The sequence below is a fragment of the Rattus norvegicus genome, chromosome 1 (assembly GCF_021556685.1).
Source record: "Rattus norvegicus strain SHRSP/BbbUtx chromosome 1, alternate assembly SHRSP_T2T, whole genome shotgun sequence".
In the NCBI taxonomy this organism is placed as follows: domain Eukaryota; kingdom Metazoa; phylum Chordata; class Mammalia; order Rodentia; family Muridae; genus Rattus; species Rattus norvegicus.
Genome location: NC_141534.1, coordinates 130384931 through 130400772, shown reverse-complemented (window position 1 = coordinate 130400772; position 15842 = coordinate 130384931). Strand labels below are relative to the sequence as shown.

At 43.2% G+C, this 15842-nt stretch overlaps 1 protein-coding gene across 2 annotated transcripts in view; it reads right to left on the bottom strand.

Moving 5' to 3' along the window:
* Window positions 1-429: 429 nt before the first annotated feature.
* Trpm1 (transient receptor potential cation channel, subfamily M, member 1) overlaps window positions 430-15842 on the bottom strand; it is a 115609-nt gene continuing 100196 nt past the window's right edge. For both annotated transcript variants that reach the window (NM_001037734.1, NM_001037733.1), the window contains 1 exon segment: window positions 430-1600. In NM_001037734.1, the coding sequence (NP_001032823.1) occupies window positions 430-1600 (1171 nt within the window).

The following is a 15842-nucleotide window of genomic DNA, read 5'->3' as shown; positions in this document are numbered from 1 at the left end:
CCTGGAGCTTCCTATGTAGCCAAGGTTGTCGGTTAATTTCTGATTCTCCTGCCTGCATCTCCCTGAGTGCTGGGATCACAACTGTACAGGTGTATGGCCCTACATGTCTCATGTGCTGCTGGCGTTTGAAGCCAGGGTTTGGGTGTACTCAGTGAGCAAGCATTCTACCTACTGAGCTACAGCCCAAACCTGCCAGTGCTGCCTTCATTCTCTTCTACTAAAACACGAACACAACATACTTTCCTAAAAGGTGCTTAACAGAACACTACTGTGCGTTCATTGCAATTTAAATTAAGTTTAGAATTTTCACCACTTCAAAATGAATGCATTTCCTGAAATTGATAAGGTTTTAGATGGCCAAGATGGCACCCATCGATGGTTCTGGCTGTGAGTGTTTTGGTTTGGTTTTAATCAAAGATGAGAAACCCATTAGCATTCAGTTTCCGGGTTTCCTTTCTCCTGCTGGGTGTTTTGTCCCTCTGGAGCGTCTGACATAACTGCTAAGTTGCTGGTGCTGCTGGCATGTCCCGCCCTGTCTAATTTGCTAGGAGAGGGTTTGGCACTCCTAGGATGACCATGTAAACTTCTTGACCGTAGGCAGGGGAATCCTAAAGTCTGGTGTGGCTTCACAGACAGCAAGTTTTCCTTTTCGGGCCTGTCAGAGACCGTGAGGGCTGAACGGGAGATCTGAGGAGCCAGAAGAGATTCTCTGTGCTCATCCTCAAACTCATCTTGGGAGGCTGCTTCAGACACAATGTACGGGATGTCTGTGCTGCGGGAGCGTGTGATCCTTTGAACTTGACATCTCCATTCTGCCGAGTTCCATGTTTGGTCCATGATTGAACTGTACTCGGCACCCCAGTTGCTAAGACCTCGGACAAGTTTTCTTCCTTCAGAATAGACGAAGCTTCTGGACTTCATTGTTTTGTAGGTGTTGAGGTCTCCGGGGTAGTAGCGCGCGAGTTTGCTCTCCCGCAGTGGGTGGGAAACAGTGCTTTCGACGGTCAGCTGAGTGCTTGCAACATTCGCTGTGTTCAGACTTGGTGCAACTTCGGCGCTCTTGAAATCTGCCCGCGGATCAAGCTCACCCGCAGAGATACCAGGATCCAGTCCAGGTCTCAACTCTGTGCTCAAGGGACCATCAAGGGCAAGCCGGCTGCGACCTGGCGTGGCAGGCGGGCTGGGGCCTGGGGTGTGGTGCAGGCTACTTGGCTGGTCCAGGTGTGATTTTACATCCTCTTCCTTCACGCGGAAGGAGCAGGTTTTTTTCCGGAACACTGTCCCTGGCGAAGTGGAGAGGGCGGGCTCCTCAAACAGAAGCTCCTCGCCATTGAAATGGTAGCGGTACATGCTGTAGCCATCGGCGCTGTTGATACTGCTCTGCCGCAGCAGGTAGGTGGCCTCACATTCTGAGGATGCTCTTGATCGAGCCTGGATCAGATCAGACCTGTCGATGCCTGCCAGATTCTCCAGAGCGCCCACCATCCTGCCAGATAGCTCCTCCAGCTGAGAGAGCCGAAGGTCGACAGTCTGCAGAGACGCCTTCATGAAATTTTCTCTTTCGTTGATTTCCTCCAGCCTCATTGACATATTTTCAACTCTGGTAAATACAGAAGGATAGGTTTATTAAATTGAGACTAGTTCACTATTGAACACAGTAGAGATAATGTCGTTGTTTGAGGCCCCAGGCTTGATCACCAGCCTTGCTGAGCCTGTTTGTGCGTGTTCCCTACCCCCAATACAAGCTCTCACTTAAATTATGAGATTAGGAAATACTCACTAACATATAGTGTTTACCGAACGCCAGACATTCTCTTAGAGCACTGGATGCTCACTAATATGTCTTTACTCAGGGCTGGTTTACACATATTTAAATCCCATCTCCTCCCTGTGAGGTAAGCACTATTACTACCATCCCCATTTTACAGAAAAGAAGTTAAGCAATGGAACTCGCACGCGCGATTTGAGGACACAACATTTGCTTCAGCCATTGCCTGTCAGCTGGTTCCTCACATTGCCTTAGTAACCAAAAAGATACTGTGATGGCTGTTTGACAGTCATCTGCATTGGAATCATTGGAATAAGGAGCCTTTCAAGCACCCAGGACCTAACTTAGTACACAGGGCATTTCCACAGAGGATGGATTGAGGCGCGCGGGGGGGGGGGGGGGGGGGGTTCGCTGTGTGTAGCACCTTCTCATAGGCTAGGATTCCCACTTTTAAAAAGGGAAGGAGAGGGGTTGGGGATTTAGCTCAGTGGTAGAGTGCTTGCCTAGGAAGCGCAAGGCCCTGGGTTCGGTCCCCAGCGCCGGGAAAAAAAAAAAAAAAGGGAAGGAGAAAGCTGCCACAGTAGTATACCCACGAGCCAGATTATCATGTGGTTTACTTAAAGACAATGTATCAGTAAATAATATGCATACAGATTATTGTTTATATTTAATATTTATATTTAATAATTTCTTAGTGAGGCTACACCAAAAAAAAAAAGATCATGGCAAATTATAAATATCCAGTGTTAGACAATTAAAAAAAAAAAACCTCCTAGACCATCAAGCAACATCTTATGAAACTAATGCTGCTTGGGTTGGAACCTGTTAGAATAAGCCTTGTTTTATATTTCAGTGTGTACAGTGTGGATAGGCTCACAACATACATCTCTAGGAGGCAGTGAGGTATGCCCAGGATTTTGAACTGCCTACTAAAAGTTGAATTTATTCCAGACGTGAGTTGGGAGTCCTGGCTCCAGGGTGCTTCAGTGGCTTGTCCAGGCAGGTTCCTCCCTCAATGGTAGCAAATACCTTGATGTAATGCCACCATGCTTTGATTTCTGTCCCAAGTTTCTTAAGAGAAAATGTGTGGTTTCCATAATAACTTGGCTTGCAGCACAATCTGTTTCCAGAAGGTCTTTGGTGCCCTTGCTACATATCATTGTAAACTCCTCTGTGTCCTGCTGACTTTCTGCACACCTACGCTGTGAGAGTCTGCCCTATGTTTTTCTCTCTTCTCTCTCTCTCTCTCTCTCTCTCTCTCTCTCTCTCTCTCTCTCTCTCTCTCGTTATAATCTGGGTGATGCATAGTGCTCTTCTTGTACCACCTCTGCCCACACTGGACATCTGGTGTACCACACATAGCTTACCATTGCACCAGCAACCCTTGCCTGGCATTTGCCTAGAGTTGTACTGGTCAGTGCTGGTCTTCTACTGCCCACACTGACAGCTGCAGTCTGCTGCATGGCAGGGTCCTGGTTTCTATTCTTAACTCTATTCTTGGAAAGAGAGAGAGAACTATTTATGGGCCCCTTGATTAGCCACATCATTCGATCAGAGGGATCTGGCTTCCTGGAAGCTTGGGTTAAGCAGCACCTAATTCAGTGTGGACGAGAAGACATGGCTGCCTTGTGGTAAAACTTTTCTCCACCAGCCAGTCCTGTTCTGCAGATTCTCTCTGCTCTTGCTCTTCAGGGATGTGCAGATGAGTCTCACTGAAAACTTTCCATTACTTATGAAGGATACTTGGAATCCACCGTTAAATGTGTTCCTTGCTATCCTTAGTCTACCATGTCAAACCACAACGCCTTTGCAACTGTTAAATCCTTCAGCAAACATCACAGCCGTCTACACAGTGAAATGGAAATGAACTGGAAAAAGTAAAGGTAGGCATCTTTCCTCTGACATCTATAATTATCTGCCCCCATATTAGGTAATTAAGAGAGCAGCTCTACAGCTTCTCATATATGAAGGAAGAACCCTCGAAGTCATTGTTCCCCTTGTGCTGATGACCTCCCTAACTCTCCGTCCCACCACCCTGAATCTGGTCTAGCCTCAGAAGGGATCCCATTTTGGCCTCTCACATCTTGCTTCTCCCAGGCTATTCTTCCCTGAAGCTAAGGAAGAGATGCTTTGTCATACAACGGAGCTCAGGAGACACTGCCAGGTGCTAAGTTGGACCCCACAAATTGCTGCCACTTAGAGAAAGCAAAGTTTTAGTCACTATGCCAGATGGAAGGAGCTTGACCTGAGGTGGGGTTCTTTTGTTTGTCTTTTGCCCTTTCTCTCCATGCTGAAATTTTATAGTTTAAATGCAAAAAGAAGGGAAAATGGGCAGAGTTCATTTACTTTTGAAATGATTAATGAAAGTAACAAATTATGAATGTCTTAGTTACTTTTCTATTGCTGTGATAAAATATCATGACCAAGGCAATTGTTTATGAAATTTGCCTTTTAGCTTCAGAAGGTTAGAGAGTATGATGGAGCAAAAGAACAGTTGAGATATCATATCTTGATCCATAACCATGAGAAGATAGATAGATAGGAAGATAGATAGATAGATAGATAGATAGGAAGATGATAGATAGATAGATAGATAGATAGATAGATAGGAAGATTAGATAGATAGATAGATAGATAGGAAGATTAGATAGATAGATAGATAGATAGATAGATAGGAAGATTAGATAGATAGATAGATAGATAGGAAGATTAGATAGATAGATAGATAGATAGATAGATAGATAGATAGGAAGATTAGATAGATAGATAGATAGATAGATAGATAGGAAGATTAGATAGATAGATAGATAGATAGATAGATAGATAGATAGATAGATAGATAGAAAGAACAAACTAACTACTGGGAATGACATGGGCTTTTGAAACCTCACAGTACACCCCCACAGTGACACACCTCCTCCAACAAGGCCACACCTCCTAATCCTTTCTAAACACTTCTACCAGCTAGGGACCAAGTACTCAAATAAATGAGTCTATGGGGGCTACTCTCATTCAAAGCACACACTTCATTCCCTTAGCCTATAGGCTTATGGATATACATAATGCAAAATAAATTTAGTTCAACATTAAAAATCTCCATACTCTTTCACAGTCTCAACATAGTTTCAAGGTCCAAAGTCTCTTCTCAGACTGAAGACAGTCTATTGATTGTAGTTCTGAAGTGGAAACTTAAGTGTTCTTTGGAAAGTCATTAGGATGGTGTTTTGCTGGGGTGGTCAGGTGAAGGACCGTTTAGCTGAAGTGGACACAGATAAAAAGCTAATGCACACTTGTAAAGGAATATTTAGGTGAAGCAGACAGAGGTGAAAGGATGTTCTGTTAAAGCAAGTTTGTGAAAGGACACGTCATGATGGATTCTTTGCTAATAACACACATGTGTTTGTCTGCCTTACATTGCATAATTGAGTGGCATTTGTTGGGATTCCACAGAGAGAGAGGGAAACACACCAAAAACCATATGGTGGTGTGCTGCAGTTTCTTTCTGCTTCCACGGACTCTGGCTGATTGGCGGAGTGCTGTCAGCTGAAACAGACAGACATGTTGAGGCAAGACAGGTGCTGAGGAAGACACAAGCTAAAGCAACACCCGTGGAGGACACGTGATATTTGGAGGGTATAAATAGGACTCACAAACAGTGACAGGGATTGAGCTGGGCTTGCTTATAGAGCCAGCTGTGCAATGCTTGTGGGTCTTGCATCTTCTCTCATCTTTCTTTGCTTTGCTGAGAGAGACACAGCCAAAAACTTCTCCTGGTGTTCCTCCTGGTCCCTCCTGCTGACTTGTGCCTAGTCTGAGGCCTGGGTGTCTCTCCTAGATCATCGCCGCTGTTGCTAACCTGACTCCAGTGGACTGGACTACTGGTATATCTGTGAAGTGTTTATGATAGATCGAGCTACTGCTGCTGCCAACTTGTTAACCGAACTGCTGATTTCCAGACAACATGGACGGGAGTTGTTCCAAAGAACTTTTCTAAACAGGTCCACTTCTCCCATATCCTAAGTTTCCCACAACCTCTGGTGGGTGGCGGGCTAAAAGGGAGGTTAAAGCATTTAAGAACCATCATTAAAAATAAGTTTTAAAAAATTAAAGTTACATAATCCCCTGTAAAATCAAAAGACAAATTATACACCTCCAACGTAGCTCAGATATACATTACCATTCCAAAAGGGGAGAGTGGGGAGATTAAGGAGGAAATACTGGACCAAAGCAAGACCAAAATCCAGGAGGGCAAACTTCAACTCTTGTTGCTCCATGGCTGATGTAGCAGCCTGTCTGATGTCCAAGGGCTTAGATGTCTCCCACCCCTCCAGCTTTGTGTCTATAATGGACTTCTCTCTCTTGGGCTGGTTCCACTCTCTGTTTGCAGCTCTCCCTGGCAGGTCTCCCATGGCTCTAGCTTCTCCAATATCCTGGTGTTTCTAACACAATCCAGGCTTCACTTTCACAATGCCATGAAATGGCCTCTCTGGACCTCCATGCAGACTCCCCTTACACATACCTCGCCTCAGGGGATCACCTTAACCCCAGACAGAAGATCCACAACTTCTTTATCCATGTACCCTCCATAGTTCTAAAGCGGGAACCATAAGCACAACACTTCCAAGTTTGATTACCAACTTGGGATGAACCCAGGCACGCCTGAATAGTATTTGTAGCAGCCTTGCTTTGTTATTGCTTTTTAGGAACAGAAAATTCCTTAAGTCATTTCTTTTCATGAGTTGGAAGCTTAGCTGTGGGGGTCTTACCCTGAGGGCACCCCTTCATTTATTCCATTTCTGATCATTGCTCTTTTTAATTTTCTCATTTCTTTTAGCACAGGCCTTAGTGACAACATTAACTTTATTGGGGCTCTTCTCCCTCCTCCTCCTCTTCCTCTCCTTTCTCCTCTTTTCTCCTCCTCCCCCCCTCCTCCTCCACTTCTTATTCTTATTTGTTTACTATACATTTTTTATTTCTTTTTGTCTCACTTGTCATTTACAGGATAGATTTGCATACAAGTGATTACTACTGGATCTACACAGAGAAACCCTACCTAGAGAAACAAAAACAACAAAATAAAACAAAAAGAATGATTACTCATACCAACACAACAGTCTATATTAATCTTGAATCTCTTCTGCCAAGGAAATCAGTTTGTTACTTTTCAGTTTAGCCTCAGGCAAATTCTTAGGACAAGGGCAGAAAGCCACATTCATTGCCAAAACATCACAAGAATGGTCTCTAGTCCCATGACTGACACTGTTCTTCTGAAATCTCTTGAACCAGGCCTGCACAGCCGGCAAGCTCTCAACACTACTTACTGTCTTCTAAGTTCCTCCAAAGGGAGGTTCATGATGCTGTGCTTTCATAGTCCAAAGTCCCAACGTCTTCCACATCCTCTCACCGCCCAACCAACCAGCATGGTCAGGTCTATCACAGCAACAGTCCACTCTCTGGCTCCAACTCTGTCTTAATTACTTTTCTACATGATAAAACACCATGACCAAAGCAATTTCTAAAATAAAGTGTTTAATTTAGTTTCTGTTTTCAGAGGTTTAGTCCATGATGGTGGAGCAAAGGAACACCCAAGAGCTTATATCACAGCCACAAAGCAGAGAGAGGAAGAATACACACTAGGGATCTCAGGAATTGTTTTTTTAAATCTCAAATTCCACCCCCAGTAACATACCTCCTCCAACAGGGGCACATTTCATAATCTTCCTAACTAACTAGTTCCGCCAACCGGGGACCAAGTCTTTAAATAAATGAGCCTAGGGGAGCCATTCTCATTCCAAGCACCACAATGAACTATCTTCTTTTCTAGTCATGCTTTGAGACTAGACAATCTTGGCATCTGCACAGAGTGATTCCACACAGCAATGACAGGCTACCTAGAGTTTACTTGACGTCTTTCAATGTGCTTAGCTGCCAACACGAAGACTCTCTATTCTTTATGAGAGAGGCTCAAAGTGAAGTGGTTAGTTAGCAAATGCATAGACAACCATGTTATTTACAAATAAAAATAGTTCTATTTCTTCCTTTCTAAGAAACATGCAAGATATTTCTCTTTATGGTCTTAGCACAGTAGCCATGACTCCCAGTATAGCACTGAATAGCCATGGTAAGGCAGCTATTCCTCCACGTTCCCATTTTAGGAAGCAAGCAATTGGTTTTGCACCACACAGCTACAATTTTCTGCAAATTCGATTGGTCAGATGAAGGAGAGTTTCTAATTTCCTTAGAGAATTTCAGGTTTTTTTAATTGAATTATTTTTAATTTTTTTTCTTTTTTTCAGAGCTGGGGACCGAACCCAGGGCCTTGCGCTTGCTAGGCAAGCGCTCTACCACTGAGCTAAATCCCCAACCCTGAATTATTTTTAATTTTAAATTGTATGTGTGCTTGTGTATGCATGTGTGTGTGTGTGTGTGTGTGTGCGCGCGCGCGCATGCTTGTGTACATCCATGTGTGAACATGTGAGGCCAGAGGTTGATTTCTATTTCGTTCTACTTTAGTTTTTCAATATTTATTATTATTTAAAATTGTGGGTATGGGTGTTTATTGGCGTGGTGCCTGTGGCAGCCAGAGGCATTGGATTCCCTGGAGTTGGGCTATAGACAGTTATGAGCCATCCAGCATGGGTGCTGAAAACCAAATTTGGGTTCTCTTCCATAGAAGCGTATGTTCTTAATGGCTGAGTCAACTCTTCAAACCCTTCTATGTTGTTTTTATTTTATTTTAATATAGACCCTATTTAACCTGAAACTCATTGTTTCAGCTAGACTGGCTGGCCATGATCCAGGGTCTTCCTGTCTCTGAACTCCCAGAACCCCAACACTGGGGTTTAGGCACACACCATATCACTGGGCGTTTATGTTGCTTCTAGATATCTCAAGTCCTCATCAAATGTGTTCATCAAATGGTCTTACACACTGAGTCTTCTTCTCAGCCTGATTCCTTTCTTTCTTTCTTTCTTTCTTTCTTTCTTTCTTTCTTTCTTTCTTTCTTCCTTCCTTCCTTTCTTTCTTTCTTTCTTTCTTTCTTTTTGTCATGATTGAATTCTGTCAAGTATTCCATTGATATAATCACGAGCCATTTTCCTTCTGACTTGTTAGTATGGTCAATTATAATATTTGCAATTTTTGACCTAGACTTTTATCCCTGAATAACCCACTAATTTGTTTAATACTAAAAGACACATGGTCCATTGTTGTATCTTAATCTCATAAATAAAAAATGCTAGCTGTTAGGATTAGCCTCCTGTACAAAATGTGTTACTGGTGGGGTTTTGTTTGTCTGTTTTTGTTATTTTGAGACAGGTTCTTGTACTGTAGGTCAGAATGTCCTGTAACTCTCAACCCTCCTACTCAGTCTCCCAAATGCCACCAGACCCAGTCACCTTCAAAATTTTCTTTTACTCCAATCCAAAAGATAACACAGATATGTAGTTATGGTGCTCTTCTTGTAAAAACAATAGCAGCTTCCACATAGGATAAACAGGTTTTACTGGATGAGGGGCTTTGCTAAGGGGCTCCTATAGCTCCGTTGGTCACCTTTTCCATGATATGGACAAGGGACTCTTTCCATAGTGTGGAGAGTGCAGCATCAGTACTCAGCAGGTCTTACCTCCTCCTCTACTGATTTCTGCATCATCTCCACAGTCAGATCTCTCCAGAATCCCCATCCCTCCTTTCTGGCTTGCCCTGTTTTTCATACCCAAATTTGTTAAGAAGCAAAGTTGCTTCTTCACAAACATACCATCATCATCAAAATGGAAAATAATTCTCTGAGAACTTGAAGACTCCAAACACCCAAGTCTTTGATCCCAGCTTTAAAAAAGAAACTATCGTTAGTACGGCAGCAGCTCCCTTGTGTGCAAAAGAACCAGATGAGTGACAGCTATGTGTGTGAGTACCCGGGACCTCGGAGACTGCATGGAAAAGCAAACGGTACCTGCCTCCAAATGTCAGGTAGGTAGGCTGGATTGATTGTGCTGCTTCCTGAATAGCTTTTATGTTTTTCAAATATGTATTTTATAAAACTCCATTCAATATCTCTAGTCATTTGATCAAGTCACTCGAAACCATTTTGCTTGGATGACGGGTACTCCAAGCTCAAGAGCAAACCTCCTTGTTGAGCAAGCCAGCTGTTTGTGATGCAGTGTGTTTTTGAATGACCCCGACATTGATTCCTTACTAGTTCTCCTCATGGTTTCCCTTCAGACTGAGCTCCTGGTTTCTGTAATTCCTGTTATATTTGGACTCACTTGAGGATCACATGAAATAGCTCTGGGTTCTGTGTCACACACCACAGTAACATTTACTTACAGCACAGGTCACTTCAGAACACTTTAGCAAAGGGGCCATTTTCCTAACCGCCAAACACAGGATTTTTCAACTGGCAGGGGCAGCAGAAAATCCCCAAAGGCTAGCCTTCTTCTTTAATATGAAAGGAAATTATGCACAAATGAAATCTGCAGGTGTTTAGGGCCCACGGGCATCATTCCCTCATCTTCGAGGGGAATTTTTGACTCCACTTAATTTCCAACATCATTTGTTTCACCTGTCCTCTTTCTAAAGCCGCCAAAGAGGCCAGAAACTAATTTGCTTAGTCAATTTAGACTTTAATTAACGATTGTAGTGTCCGGTACCCCTTCAGATTTCTCCATCCCATTCACAGGTTAATATAGATTGACTCAGGGTTTCTCTGTTAAAGGGACATACCCTAAATGCCAATGTCATCCCAGGGTTTCAGATTAACAGGTGACATTGACATTATGTTCACACTCTTTTTGTTTAGTTTCTTTTTTGTTGTAAGGAAAAAAAATCGCAAGGCTACTTCTCATTAACCCAATACTAACTTTTGGAATTCTGTTAGAACTGAGGATGGAGTGACCCCCACTAACTTCCCTTTATCATGCACCTGCCACTAAGAGTCTCCTATAAGCCAACAACAGAAGAGACTGTAGAACAATGGTGTTGGGAGACTTGCTTGAAACTGTACATGTGAAGGTTCTCCTGTGCACTGCTGATGCTGTGCGGGGGGTCAAAGAATATGACTGTAGAATTAGGGGGTCAATGCCAGCCTCGTCCACATCTCCAGATCTCTCTACACTGACTACTAAATGGGTATTTGGTTATTAATGTACTATCCATGAACCTTGAACTTGAATGAAACCTTATAATAGATTGAACAATATACAACTTCTGGACAATATGTGGAACTTTTGTCATAATTTCTATGGAATTAGCTGTGCATGGTCCAACTTTGTTGGATTTTGCATGGGCTCTGTTAATGTAAGTTTTCCCTTTATCTTTGCATGATGAAACTCTGTGTGTCTTTTTGAAGGAAAGGACCTAGGCTTGTGGAGCTCTTCCCTGAACCAGTTATTAAAACACATGGGGGGGGGGCAGCCGCTTTTTCCTGTGGAAAAACAGTCACAGTTTACCTGCAAGGCACCTCCTAAATTACACAGAACATTTCCATAATGACAGAGTGAAATATTCACATCAAAACACGATCTTGTGGGAGTTAGGTCCAGTTCATTCTTGTATAAACCCATGTTTCAAGATCTCCTGGGATTCTACGCTTGAGTTCTAAGACTGCTTCTACTCTATAATTTTATTCCAGATCCATAGATCATAAACTTGTCTAATCCACTCTAAAATTTTTACATCTGGTTGTTTTAGTTTCCAGCTACTTCCTTTCATAGGGCCGTCTTTAAGGTTAGTAATTACAGGGAGAACACCCAGGGGAGCACCTTGTCCTGACTTGTAGAGATTTTATACATGAAAGGCTGAGATGAAGACTAATAGTGCCGAATAAAGCTCAAGCCTTAAATCTCTCTTCTCTCTCCAGTGTCGTCCACAATACGCTGAGCAGTTACTAAAGGAGTACTAGGCTCTCTGCAATGCTAGCTGTGCTCCTCAGTTACACACTACCACTGGCTGTCCCCGAGATCTCCCAGGTTCCTAGAATTCTAGGCATCTGAATCACTAGCTCTCCGGGCACTTTCTGTGTGGGCCAGAGCTGTAGTCTGCTGCAGAGTGGAGCCCATTTGCATCCTGGCTTCTTCCATTTACTTTCCCAGTGCCTCGCCCTTCATCTCTCATCACCAGGACTGCAGAGCCTGGCAAAGGTAAATAGTACCAGAAGGCAAGCAAGTGCGTTTATGCTGCCAGCAGTGACATTATCATTGTGACAGTATCCCTGCTGTTGGTTCTGGGGAGTAGTCTCTCTCTTCCTCCTCCAAGCTCTAGGTATCCTTACGTTTGGGCTATATAGGGTGTGTGCTGGCTAGTTTTATGTCAACTTGACATAAGCTAAAGTTATCTGAAAGGAGGGAAACTTGATGGAGAAAATGCCTCTATAAGATCCAGATGTAGGACGTTTTCTACATTGGTGATTGATGGGGGAGGGCTCATACTACTGTGGGTGGTGCCACTCTGGGCTGGTGGTCCTGGGTTCTATAAGAAAGCAGGCTGAGTAAGCCATGGGGAGCAAGCCAGTAAGCAGCACCCTTCCATGGCCTCTGCATCAGCTCCTGCCTCCAGGTTCCAGACCTATTTAAGTTCCTATTCAGACTTCCTTCATGATGAACAGCTATATGGACATGTAAGCCAAATGATCCCTTTCTTCCTTAACTTGCTTTGGTCATGGTGCTTTGTCACAGCAATCAAAACCCAAACTGAGACAGGATGACACTGATGAAGGCCATGGCAGCTACAGATAAGGCCCAGTACAATGCCACACTGTCTCGTTATGGATGCATCTCAATGACTCTGTCAAACAATCCCATGGCTACAACCATTTTGTGTATACTTTTTTTCCTGAAAGTAAACATGTGCCACTAGAATCACCCCTAGAGGATCCATGGCCACTGTGGCACTCATATGGGTGGCTGTGCTTGGCTCTGATTCTTGACTCTTTTTTTTTCCTTCAATGTTTCCAGTCTTCTCTTCATGTAACGCTCCTACCTTTCTTGTGGTCTTTATTTCTTCACAGGAGGAATGGTTTTCTGGTTGGGGGGTTGGAATTCAGGCAGCCTACACATGTTTCCTTCCTTCTTTGCGAGTCAGATGCCTGCAAGGAAGGTGGTTTTCTTTTTTTTTTTAAGATTTATTCATTTATTATATATAAGTACACTGTAGCTGTCTTCAGGCACACCAGATGAGGGCATCGGATCTCTTTACAGATGGTTGTGAGCCACCATGTGGTTGCTGGGAATTGAACTCATGACCTCTGGAAGAGCAGTCGGGTGCTCTTAACCGCTGGGCCATCTCTCCAGCCCGGAAGGTGGTTTTCTATTGTCTAAGCTGCAGAAGCTTGGTGGGGCTGCTGACGGTGCCTGTGAGCAGGTGCTGTATGCAATGATTGCTGCTTGTGACTGAGCTGGTATGCCTAATCCTGGGGGCATATTCGGCAAGCACTGAGCCATATCATCCAGTACAACTCTATTCCTAATGAGGTTGAGATTTTCGCCTGTTTGCCTACGTCTGTGTCTCTCTCAGAATTGGCTCTGGGTTGGTTAGTTGTATGTCAACTTGACAAAAGCTATAAACACTTTGGGAGAGGGACGCTCAGCTGAGAAAATGCTCATGTGATTTATTAAGATTTGCTTGTAGGAATTCTGTAGAGAGTTTTCTTGATTAATGATTAATGTGGCTGAGTCCAGTTCACTGGGGGCAGTACCACCCCTGAGTAGTCATGGATGATATGAGAAAGCTAGATGAGGAAGCCAGTAAGCAGTGTTCCTCAGTGGCTTTTGTTCAGTTCCTGTTTCCAGATTCCTGCCTTGGAAGCAAAGAGTTCCTGCTTTGGCTTTGGCTGTCATTAAGAAATTATGACCCAAGATACGTAAGTCAAACAGTTCCGCCCAACTGCTGTTGGCCATGGTATTTTTATCGCAGCAATAGAGACTGTAATTAAAACGGGCTCTCCAAGGCAGATGAAGAGTAAGGATGTCATTCAAGGAGCCCACAAAGCTCCAGCATTTAGTCTGTACCTTTTTCTGTTCAAGCAGCCTTGATTCCCATGAATTTGAATCAGCCATGATCTATCCCAAATGTGTCTGTCACCACTATGTGTTTTGTCTTTTTATGATCTCTATTTCTTTCTAAGATTAACCTCTCAGTACTTTGTCTAGTTACCATCATATCTTCTTCTTGTTGAGGTCTCTGTTACCAGTGCCTTCTCTTCCTAGTCACATGCCAAGAGGATGCCAAATAACATCTCAAAGCCATGGGCTGTTGATTTCCTGTCAACCCAACTGGAGACCCAAGAGTAAACCCAGATCCATGAATCTGACAAAAAGCCCAACTGACAGAATCTATGGATATAAGTTTGGCTAGCTTTCTAGGTACAGGACCAATTACATTCAAAATCTGTAACTTGCAAACTCTAGGCACCATGTTTTGAGATAAACATAATAAAACTTATGTAAGTGGTCCACTTGAAGGCTGAGACAGGAGGATATTGTATTTGAGGCCAGAGTGGGCTACACAGCAAGACAAACAAAACAAAGCAATATAAATGGCAGTGGAACAATTTTTTAAGGGGAAAGGAAGAAGAAATATATGACATTCTAAAACTGAGACTAATGTATTTATTGTATTTAAACATTAATTTTGGTGCTAGACTTCCTTGAAGCCACATGGAAAAGGTAACATAGTTTTTTGATTTTTGAAAAAATAGAAGTTAAGTCTCTGATAAAGTTTTTGTTTTTTAGTAAGTACTCTTTCCAACCCAGTCATCCCTGTGGACCCATTGCAGAGAAGCAGGACATGAAGAGACCCATGTGTTCAATATTAGACTTGCAGAAGACTTGGGGAGATGTTGATACAGCAATTGCCAGCCATACTCATTGCCAACTGGTTATCATGTAGGAAGTGACGGTCTCATTTTCAACTCAACTAGATTTGAATCAACTGGGAGACACAGTTTTGTATGTAGATGAGGGTGTTTGTAGAGAGCGTTAACTGAGTTAGGAAGACCTACCCTCCAGGTGGGTGGCATCACCTGAGCTGAGGTCTCAGATGGAGTAATGGAGAAAAGGAAGTGAGCTGAACATTCATCCCTCAGCTTCCTCACTGAGGATGGAGGGGGACAGCAGCTTCATGCTCCTTCTCACCACAGCGAGCATCAGATTATCAGCCTAAATCAACCCTTCTTTTCCTAAGCTGCTTTTATCAGGGATTTTATCACAGCAGCAGGGAACTTAACTAATGCACACGAGGATGAACCGTTCAAGTTGCCAATTCTGCGGGTGGGTATTACGACATAGTCCCGTGTCCCCTGAGTCTTAGTTGTTTGTTGTTCGTGGAAGGAGGTAATGCCTACCGACATTACCCTTTGTTTTGGTGTTGCGGATACTGAGCATTCCTCCTCTCCTTCCTCCTCCCTATCTTTCCTCTTCACTCCATTTCCTTCTCCCTTTCTCCTCTTCTTCCCATTTCCCTTCCTGTTCCTTTGATATATATTTCAGGCTGCTCTGAAACTCACTACAAACCTCAAAATGACTTCAAACTACTGATGCTTCTGCTTTAGCTCCCAAGCGCTGGGATTACAGCAATGTGCCACTACCCCCAGCTGATAACAAATGTTCTGGGAGCTGGGCATTGTATGGTCCTTTGCTTTTCCCATTTATAATAATAACTACCAACTCTTCAGGAATCCCAAACCTTAACTCAGATACGCAAGTCTGACAGACAACCTCTTAACAGGGCTGGGAAGAATCAGAAACTGCTATTAAAGGTTTGGACCATTTAATAGCTTCTTTACTACAGGACCAAGTGCATTTAAATATATACTTCCTGAGCTGCATTATGTCCTGTATATTTTGAAGTATCAGAAGACATAAAACGAGTAAGGACAAGGTCCTATAATTAGATTCATGCACAAGTCTGTGAAAATTAAAAACAAACAGAACCCAAACCTCTAGTATAGAAAGTTCTGGGGGATCAGAGTCTGCCATTGTAAGTTTGGTAAATTAAAACCATAAAAATTTGAGCCAGGAGGGAGCAAAATTGGGTCCCATCTCCTGCCTCAAAAAAGCTGAATGACAATGGATTAGAGATT